We start from the raw sequence: 10,474 nt of genomic DNA, 5'->3' as shown, positions 1-10,474 counted from the left end.
AGGATAACTCCCAATGGGAGACCCCCTCGCCCCCACTTTGCTGACCCTCGCCCCCACTCCCGGGGGGTCCCGCTCATCAGGGGCAAAGGTGGGGAGGGGTGACGGGACAGCCGAGCTCCCGAGGGATTCGGCACAGCACGGAGCAGGTGAGGGAAAGGAGAGGCTCCCCAAGCAGGGCGTCGTGCTCGGGAGGTGCCGCGGGGCCAGCGGATGCTCAGGGAGGTGCTGCGGGTGCAGCCGGGCCTGCAGGCAGGAAGGCAGGCCAGGAACGACCTGCAGCTGCTCTCATCACACCAGAAACGATCCGATTTTAAAGGCAAATAAACATCCTTTAAAAGGTTGGGATGCCTATAAAAGCGCCCGCTAAGCGCAGCCGAGCTGAGAGTTCTGGCAGCGCTGTGGGACCGGGGCGCTGTCCTGGGAGCCTCTCCCAGCTGCCGGAGGCCGCTTTTCCTCCGGCTCAGCTCTTCCGTCCGTGAGCACAGCGCTCGTTCTGCGGCTCCGCAGCGCGGGCTGAGGCTGAAACCGATCGGTGCCCACCACTGCCCGGGGCACACCGGGCCCGCCCGAGCCCCGCGGCCGGGCCCGCAGCAGCCGCAGCCTGAGCGGGAGCACGAAGGTGATCCTCGGGAAAAGAAAGGATTCATTTACTGCTCCTGTTGCCGTTTGATGCTATCTCGGCGCACGGGGTGTTTACAGCCCCCGGCCGGGCCCGGCGCGGAGTTGGGGCAGGAAGGGGCGATGCGGGCGCGGAGCTGCTCCACCCCTCGCTGTGTTTACCCCAAATAAACGCCGGGGCCGCGGGCCGGCCCGCACCTTAAAAGCGCGGGCAGGTGCGGGGCCAGAGGGGACCCGCAGGGGTGGCCGAGCTGGCACATGCTGCGGGTGGGGCTCAGCCCGCCCCGCTGCCCCGGGGCCGCGGCCGCCGCCTTCCCCATGGCCGAGCCGGCCGCGGGCGAGGACACGGGCACCGGGCGAGGTGAGTGCGCCGGGCGGGAGCAGAGGGGCTGCGGCACCGCCCAATGCCTGCCCCGAGCCCCGCGGCTCGTCCCGGGGCGGGCAGAGCCGGGGCCTCCGTTCAGCACCCGGGGCCGGGCACCGGCGGCGCTCGGGCTGATGCTCCTCGGTACCCGGGCAGGGCAGCGCCCTGAGAGAGGACGAGGAGAATTTGGGCTGCGAACGGCCCCCGATCCACCGCCGGCGTTATCTCAGCCTGCTTTCTGTGGCCAGGAGCCCCCGCGACTGCGCTGGGGTCAGGCTGTGTCCGGGACAGGAGTCGGCCCGAGCGGCTCCGGCTCCAGCAGCTCCTGCCCCGGAGCAGACTGAGCCCGACCCGCTGCTCCTGCTGGCCTTGGGCAAGCGCCAAACTGAGCCGGAGAGCGAGAGCCGGAGCCGGCCCGGCTGTGCCGATGTGCCACCACGTGCTGCCCCCCGCGTCCCCTCGGCTCAGTGCGAATCCATCCCTGACCGCCCAGCAGCTGAGCAGGGGCACGACACAACACCCGAGAGTTAATGAGCGCGCTAATTGGCGTTATCCTGGCCGCTAGCTCTGCCCGGCAGAGCTCACCCAGGCGGGGCTCGAGCTCTCGCAGCCCCGGGGAAACGCCGCTCCCGTCTCTCTAGGCGGAGCTCGGACTCTGCTCTTCCCAGCGCCGGGCTGGGGCTGCCCGAGCCCTGCCTCGGGGCTGGGAGCTTTGGGAGGGGTGAAAAGCCCCTCGCGGTGTGAGAAGCAACCCGGACACCCAGCTGGGACCCGGCCCCACACTTCTCGGGGCCCGGAGCTGATGGGAGCGGGAGAGGGCAAAGCCCGAAACGCTTCCGTCCGCAGGGGAGAGCAAAGAAATCCAGGACGTGGCTGCGAGACTCCGGAGCGCCCTGAGCCAGGGTGGGGCGGTGAAAGGCGTTCAATAAAAGCTCTTTGTCCCGCAGAGGTGCTCGGCTCGTCCCCGGTCACCATCGTGGTCACGTCCGAGGAGGCTGACAGCTGGGACATCGACACCTCCTCGTGCCGCGGCTGCGGGCACTTCGTGGACTGGGACAAGATGCCGGAGCCGCGGGGCCCGGCGCAGATCCCGCGGGACGTGCTGGGCAGGCCCCCGAAGGAGCTGAAGAGGCTGGCGAGGGAAGGCTGCTGGGCCCGGAGCCACGCGGGCCGGGCCCGGCTCTACCCCCGGCTCATCCAGCGGGTCTCCTGCCGCCTCGTCACCCCCGACGCGCTCGTGTACCGGGACGTGGCCGGCCGGCTCTTCGGCAAGCCCAGCGTCAGCTCCCACCCTCTGCCCGAGTTCCTGGAGGGCTGCCCCGTGCCCACCTACTGCCTCAGCCCGCACGGGGTCACGGCCCTGAAGAAGATCCTCATCTGCGTGGGCGCCCTGTTCCCCGACATCACGCACAGCCCCCTGCTGCCGGCGCTGGCGGCGCTGCTGCTGCACTACAGCGAGGACGAGGCGCAGTGCTTCGAGAGCCTCGCGCGCCTCATCGCCAGCAACGCGCCCCACGCCGCCTACATCGACCAGTCCTTCCTGGCCCACCAGGCCTCCTGCATGACCTTCGGGGACCTGGCCAGCAAGCACTGCCCGGCGGCTCACAAGCTCGTGGCCGGCGCCGCCGACAACGTGCTCGAGGTCTACTCGGAGTGGCTGTCGTGGCTCTTCCCCGGGCTGCCCTTCGGCTACGCCGTGCGCGTGCTGGACGTGTTCCTGCTGGAGGGCCAGAAGGTGCTGTACCGCATCGCCCTGGCCCTGCTGAAGCAGTTCGGGCTCTCGGCGGCCCCGGCCGGGCTGCAGGGCTCCGACGTCAAGGCGGAGCTGCAGGCTTTCGTGAGGAACATCGCCCAGCACGTCACTGCGGACAAACTCCTGGAGAGAGCCTTCGGCATCCGGCTCTTCTCCCGCAAGGAGATCTGGCTGCTCCACATGGCCAACAGGAAGGCCTTGGTGGAGAGGGGCATCACCGTGGTGCAGAGAAGGTGAGGAGAGCCCCGCGCTCCCCAGCTCTGGGGCTGAGCTGCCAAAATGTGAGTTCCTGTGGAGAACCCCCGCGGGAGCTGCAGGAACCTCCCGCAGCTGTGGCTGTGCTGGGCCGTCGCAGCCCCTGGGGGACCCTGTCAGGGGACATGGCACAGCCAGAGCTTGGGGATTCTGTCAGGGGACACGGCACAGCCAGAGCTGGGTCCCTGTCAGGGGACACGGCACAGGCAGAGCTGGGGTTCTCTGTCAGGGGACAGGGCACAGCAGAGCTGGGGGTGTTGGCAGAGAGCTCACGTGCAAAGGGCAGGACAGAACCTGCTGCAGGGGCTGTGCCCGAGAAGCAGAGGGGCCCCAGCCCGGCCTGATGTCCCTCCCCTGGCAGGCCGTCCTTCCACCTGGCCGTGGACATGCAGAAGTTCAGCTCCAGCACGGTCACGGCGCAGGAGATGCGCCTCGTCTGGTCCTGGATCCCCGAGCGCTTCTCGCTCTTCCCCCCGCTGCTGCTCTTCTCCACCTCCGAGGACGGCTGCAGCCTGCAGAGGTGAAGCCTCACCTGCCCCCGGGGCCGGGCGGCTCGGGCGTGGGGAAACCCGGGCAGGGCTTGCTGCTGGAGAAAGGAGCAGCACGAGTGACCTGGGCCACCTCTGGGGCTGCTGGGGACCCTCCTGGGCTCGATTCGGGCTCCTGAGCGTGGCTTAGGGGAGAGGGCAGAGGCTGGCTCAGATGGCCACCAACCCCTGGCACCGCCCGGGGCACAGGGAGCCCTGTGGGTGTGCCAGGCAGGGATGTCCCCGCGTGCCACACCGTGCCAGGCACGCTGTGAGCCAGGGACAGGCAGCACGCCCTGCCCAGGGCTCCAGCTCCCCCGAGCCCACCCCTTGTCCATCTCTGCAGGTTCTACACGTGCTGTGAAGGCTACGAGCCCACGGTGCTGCTCATCAAAACCACCGAGGGGGAGGTGAGCGTTTCCCAGGCAGGGCTGGGGAAGGGGACAGGCTGGGTGACCCCACGGGCACTTCTTGGAGCACCCACGGGCCGTGTGGTCCCTGTCCTGCCCCGCCCCGGGTCTGTCCCAGCTCCCAGGACAGAACAAACTGCACCTCTGGCCACCAGGACACACCTCAGTGGGGAAACAGGAGGAGAGTGAGGGGGAGAGAGGCCACGAGTGAGACTGATCCATCCCCTGAGCTCCCTGTGCTCTCTCCCAAGGTGTGCGGGGCGTTTCTCTCCTCCGACTGGGCCGAGAGGAAGAAGAGCGGAGCCACATCGGGCTTTTTCGGGACGGGAGAGTGCTTTGTGTTCACTGTAAGTCACGGTTTGTGTCTGGGTCTGTCCCCTCGTCGCTGTCCTGCCAGGACACCCTGTCCCTTCCCTGCCCCAGGCCCAGACCTGGAGCAGCCCCTGGCCCCAGCCCCCGGGCAGCAGCAGCAGCACCTGCCCAGGGTGGCGCGGTGCCCCGGGGCTCACCAGGTGTGTCCCGCTGCCCAGGTGCGCCCCGAGGCAGAGAGGTACGAGTGGGTGCTCATCAAGAAGCCGGAGCTGGCCAAGGCCGTGCCGCGCTCCCGGCAGCGCTCGCCTTCCCCCGCTCCCGAATCCCTGCTCGGCTCCTCCCGGGACAGCCGCAGCTCCAGCCCCAGCCACCTGGCCGTGCCCTCGCCGCAGAGGAGAGGCCGCCTGTCCCCGTTCCTGGCCATCAGGCACTTCCTCCTGCCCTCCAAAAGCGCCTCCATGTTCATGTCCGGCTCCCGGGACGGGATCGTTATCGGTAAGGGGGGGCGGCATCGGCAAGGGGGGTGGATGTCAGTAAAAGGGGTGGATGTCAGTAAAAGGGGTCGATATCAGTAAAAGGGGTGGATAGCAGTAAAAGGGGTCTATTTTGATAAGGGGGGACCGATATGGATAAGGGGGACCGATATCAGTAAAAGGGGTCTATATTGATAAGGGGGGACTGATATCGATAAGGGGGATCGATATCAGTAAAAGGGGTCTATATTGATAAGGGGGGACTGATATCGATAAGAGGGATCGATATCAGTAAAAGGGGTCTATATTGATAAGGGGGGACCGATATCGATAAGGGGGACCGATATCAGTAAAAGGGGTCTATATTGATAAGGGGGGGCCGATATCGATAAGGGGGATCGATATCAATAAAAGGGGTCTATATTGATAAGGGGAGATCCCTATCAGTAAGGGGGACCGATATCAATAAAAGGGGTCTATATTGATAAGGGGGGCCGATATCGATAAGGGGGATCGATATCAGTAAAAGGAGTCTATATTGATAAGGGTGGATCCCTATCGATGAGGGGGATCGATATCAGTAAAAGGGGTCTATATTGATAAGGGGGGATCACTATCGATGAGGGGGATCGATATCAGTAAAAGGGGTCTATATTGATAAGGAGGGACCGATATCGATAAGGGGGATCGATATCAGTAAAAGGGGTCTATATTGATAAGGGGGGACCGATATCGATCAGGGGGACCGATATCAATAAAAGGGGTCTATATTGATAAGGGGGGGCCGATATCGATAAGGGGGATCGATATCAGTAAAAGGGGTCTATATTGATAAGGGGGGATCCCTGTCGGCTCCCCGCAGCTCCGGTTGGGGATATGGGGTTCAAGTCCGGGCAGGCCAGGGCCGCTCCCCTTCCCCAGCCCGGGGGCTCCTCCCGAGAGCCCCAAGGGGAGCCCCGCAGCCCAAACCCTGGCGGGGTTCGCTCCCCGGGGCTGGAGCGCCCCTTCCCAGCCTTCCCTGGCTCCGTGCGGGGCGGCCGGAGCCGAGCGTGGCATCGGCCGGGGGTCAGGCTCGGCCTGGGCGGGATCTCGGTGCCCCCGGGGCCGGGGGCTCGGCACAGGAGCCGCGGTGGGTCGGGAGCCCCCCGGAACAGCCCGAGCCCCTTCCAGCGCCGGGAGCGGGGCCGGGGACCGAGAGCGAGGGGCGGGCGCGGCCCCGCCGGGCCCGGGGGAGCGGGGCCGAGCCTGCGCTCGCTCTCGCAGGTGGAGGGGGAGGCCAAGCGCTGTCCCTGGACGCCAGCCTGCTCCGGGGACGCACGGAGCACTGCGAGACCTTCGACAACCCCCCGCTCTGCCAGGAGAACTTCCAGGTGCAGCTCTTGGAAGTGTGGGGCTTCCAAAACGCGTAGTTCCCGCGGGGACACCCCCGTGTGCCCCCCGCGGGCACGGGCACGGGGACCCCTCCCCGCGCTGGCCACCCCCGGCCGGGCTGTGGCCACCTGTGTGACGGCTCTGCTCTCCATGGTCCCCTCCGTGGCCAGACCGGATCGGATCAGAGCAGATCGGGCCAGATGAGCCCTCGTGGTGCTGTGCAGAGAGGCTGAGGCAGTGCCAGGACCAGGACTGCAGGTGCTGCCCCTGGGGACATTTGAGGGGTCCCCTCCCACAGTTTAGACCCGGCCCACTCCACCCAGTCTGGGCCAGTTTGGGGTGCTGGAGTTTCTCACACCTCCCTGGCCCGTCTGCAGCGTGGGGCTCAGCAAACCAGGGACAGCTGGGCAGATTCTGTGGGAATTCTGAGGCCAGGCTCCAAAACCGAGCTCCAGAGCTCACCAGAAACGCTCTCAGACCCACTTCCCCCCAGCCCCAAGCCCAGCAGAGCCCTTCAGGCCACCCAGGGAGTTCTGCAGCCTCCGTGGGTATCCAGGGCTGCCTGGGATCCACCAGCACCGGGAGAAACTCTCCTTGGCCCTGGCTGGAAGTGCTGCCGGTGATGGCAAAGCCCTGCCTGGGGTTTCTGGGGTTCCTGAGCTCTGCCGAGCCTTTGCTGTGCTGCAAGGGACCCTGAAAGGGATCCTTTCTTCGTGCCCCTTTTTCCATTGCTGAATAAAGTTCCAGACTCTTGGAGAATTCCAAAAAGGTCCAGCACAAAGACACGGTGGGGGAGCAGTGGGGCTGGGAGGCAGAGGGGACCTTGGTGGGGTATAAGGAGATCTGGGCCCTGCTCTCACTTCCCTGGAGAGGGTCAGCAGCCCAACCACTCACCCCATGGCCCCACAGCACCTCAACCCCTCACCCTACAGCCCCAGGGCAGCCCAGCCCTGCCACCCCCTGCCCATTTCCCTTGACTACGGGTCTTTACTGAAACCCAGGGAAACTTCAGCCCCTGTGAGCTCTGAAAGGAGCTGGAATATCCATCAGCTCATCCCTTTGGGGCGTTTCTGCTCCTTGTCCACACAAAAGTGTCTCAGAGCAGCACGGGGCCCCGCCTGGCTCACCACTGCAGCATTCTGGGCTCCTCTGGGACATGCAGCTGCCGGTGCTGGCACAAGAACAGCAGCCCAGGAGTGGCTCTGAACAACGGGGAATTTGTGAAGGGACAATCCCACCCTGCAGGTCTGGGTCACCCCCTGCCCCCGCAGAGTTCAGGGACAATTGGTCACTGGCTTGTACCACAAATTGCTACAAAAAGCACATTTTGTGACGGTCAGAGCTGATTTCCCTGGGGATCTGGGGGGGCTGTGGATGCTCTGGTCCTCCCGAGGGCCGGGCTTGGCGATTCTCACACTTCCACACGAGGGGGGCAGCGCCGAGAATCTGTGGTGGCTCCCTGGTGCAGTTACACTGTAACAGAAAGGGCTCAGAGTGTCCCAACCATTCCTTTCTCATCCCCTGATTCCCACAGGGGCTGTCTCTGGAGAGGAAATGTCCACTGATCATTTGGGGTGAAGGGAGAGAAGAGGAGACACGTGGGGTGGGGTTAACAGGCAGGGCCTCCAACCTCCTCCTCCTGCTGCTGCCTAAAGCAGACATTTCTGCTCAAAGCCAGGATTCTGGAGCTCACCTTTCCTCCCTCCTCCTCTCCCTTCCTTCCTCCCTGCCCTCTTCCCTCGCTCTCACCAAGTGCAGCTCTCAGAGCCCTGAAATGGGAAATCCCTCGTGTTCCCACGTGTTCCTGCAGCCAGGGAGAAGTTCCTGGTACGTTTTTATCTTCCACCACTGCCAGATCCATTTTCATCCTTCCCATTTCCCTCTCCCAGCTCCGTGCAGTGATTCCCCTCCCACCCACCTGCTGCACACACAAACAGCTCCTTGTCACTGCACTGTCACCAGCTCCTCGTGGAACCACATTTCATGTCCCCTGGCAGGAATTCCCGGCTGTAGCAGAGCCCTCAGTGCCACAGGAGGGGTTTTGCAGATGTTTTTTTTCCCAGTCAAACCCACAGCATTTATCAAAATAAATGTCTTTCCATCCTTGTTTTCACACAGTTTAGTCCCTGGAATTGCTAACCCTGGGCCAAGGGTGGGTTTTATTCCCCCCCCCTGCAGAGCTGGGTGATTCCACAAGGCATCTTTGGACTTTTCCTTGGAAGTGCAGCGGGTACTGGGAATGGGAAATGCCCCCTGTGGTGCCCCGCAGAGCAGAGCTGCCCTGGGCTCAGCAGGGTCTGGCTGCTCCAAAGGGGGTTTGGGGATGGGCACTGCCCATCCCAAGAGGGAATTTCCCCTCCCTGGAGGGGAGCTGGGCCGTGCAGCCCCCCTGGTGGCACTGTCCCTCCCTCCCTGGGGGATTCTTTTCACCACTTTGTTGTAATTTATCTGAAATAACCAATCCCAGGGTGGTTCTGTTGGAGGGCACCCCAGAGCCCACCCAGTGCCACCCCTGCCCTGGCAGGGACACCTCCCACTGTCCCGGGTGCTCCAAACCCCAGAGTCCAACCTGGCCTTGGGCACTGCCGGGGATGGGGCGTTCCAAAGATGTGTTCTAGGGAACAAACATCACCCTTTATCCCTAAAACCTTGCTCACACTGGGAATTATGAGCCCCTGGCTCTCCATGAAACTCTAAACCAGGAATCCACAGCCCCCCACGAGGAGTTTATCTGTAAAGAAAGGGTTTAGATCTGCTGGGGGAGGGGAAGATGTTTATTGAAAATAAGTCGGGTCAACCTTAAAAGAACTCTGCCTTCAGCTAGAGGAGAACGCGTTTATTCCCTCAGGCTGATCTGAAGATTCCTTTGTTTCTGTTTTGAGAAGGAGTGGCAGAACACTTCAGTGGGTGATGATGATGCTCCTTGTTTTCCACCTACGTGGAATCTTCTGTACGTGCATTTCTGTGAGCTCTATAAATACTGGGATAAACAACAAAATTGGTTTTGATCCCCGTCACAGCTGAGCAGCTCCAAGGCTGCCGAGGCAAACGGGGATGCACCACTGGAAATGCATTTCCAGAAAGGGTTGATTTGCACTGAAAGAAAATTAAAAGATATATTTAAAGGAGGTGAGCTGGAAGAGTTCACAGGAGATGAGAGCGGGACAAAGAGCAAATATTCCTGCAGGGGAAGGGGTGGGCAGGCAGGGTTTCTGCTGGTGTTTTTATTTATAATCACACTTCAAAGCATCGGGTTCTTGCTGTAAGGAGTAAATAATGAATGGAGATATTTTTAACCTCCTACACAGCCTCTGCGTTTCATCCACGAGAGGTCTGGCAGCACTGATGGGGCTGCCTGGCTGCTGGGGCAACGAGAGCACTCTGAAGATCTCCCTTTGCTCCAAAGCGCAGCCTGGGCAGGACAGAAGAACAATTCTGGAGTTCAAGTGGAAAACAAACCCTGGGGAACTCTGTGGGGCCAGCCTGGGAGAGCTGGGGGTGCTCACCTGGAGGAGACAAGGCCCCAGGGAGAGCTCAGAGCCCCTGCCAGGGCCTAAAGGGGCTCCAGGAGGCACTTGGGAAACGGGACACAGGGAATGCAGGGAATGCAGGGAATGCAGGGAACGCAGGGAATGCAGGGAATGCAGGGAATTCAGGGGACACAGGGAATGCAGGGAATGCAGGGGACACAGGAACACAGGGGACACAGGGAATGCAGTGGACACGGGGGACACAGGGAACACGGGAAACAGAAGGAACACGGGGGACACAGGGAACAGAAGGAACACAGGGAACACAGGGAATGCAGGGAATGCAGGGGACACAGGGAATGCAGGGGACACAGGGGACACAGGAACACAGGGAACACGGGAACACAGGGAACATGGGGAACAGAAGGAACACGGGGGACACAGGGGACACAGGGAGCAGAGGGAACACAGGAACACAGGGAACACGGGGATCACGGGGAATGCAGGGAACACAGGGAACACGGGAACACAGGAACACAGGGAACACGGGGAACAGAAGGAACACGGGGGACACAGGGGACACAGGGAATGCAGGGAACACAGGGATCACGGGAACACAGGGAACAGTCTTCCCCTGCCCTGCTCCTGGTTTAGCTCGGCCGTGCTCTCCTGCACTCGAGGGCTGTGTCCAGGTGCCCTCCTCCAGGATCCTGGCAGGCTCCAGGGACAAGTGGCAACGCCTGCAGGCTCCAGCCAGCCCCGGGCTCTCACGTTGCCACTTCTGTGACATCTCCTCTGGGAGCTCCCCAGGGGAGCCGTGGAATCGTGTTCATCGCCTGTAGCTAAATCCATGGATTTGCTGCCAGTTCTTTTAGCTTAACCTGGGGAATGGATGCTGGTTAAGAGCCTTTTGAAGGCCCT

The 10,474-nt window shown here is 62.8% G+C and overlaps 1 protein-coding gene across 1 annotated transcript; it reads left to right on the top strand.

Moving 5' to 3' along the window:
• Positions 1–870: 870 nt before the first annotated feature.
• Positions 871–6,309, top strand: LOC128816807 (TBC1 domain family member 24-like). Its single transcript, XM_053994726.1, has 7 exons — positions 871–979; positions 1,930–2,968; positions 3,352–3,510; positions 3,864–3,927; positions 4,179–4,274; positions 4,458–4,734; positions 5,976–6,309. The coding sequence occupies exons 1-7, from the start codon at positions 877–879 to the stop codon at positions 6,119–6,121; spliced, it is 1,884 nt and encodes a 627-aa protein (XP_053850701.1). The 5' UTR covers positions 871–876; the 3' UTR covers positions 6,122–6,309.
• The last annotated feature ends 4,165 nt before the right edge of the window (positions 6,310–10,474 follow it).

The sequence above is a fragment of the Vidua macroura genome, chromosome 19 (genome assembly GCF_024509145.1).
Source record: "Vidua macroura isolate BioBank_ID:100142 chromosome 19, ASM2450914v1, whole genome shotgun sequence".
NCBI classification, from domain to species: Eukaryota; Metazoa; Chordata; class Aves; order Passeriformes; family Viduidae; genus Vidua; species Vidua macroura.
Note: the sequence above shows the minus strand (reverse complement) of the source record. Positions and strands in the feature narration are given on the sequence as shown.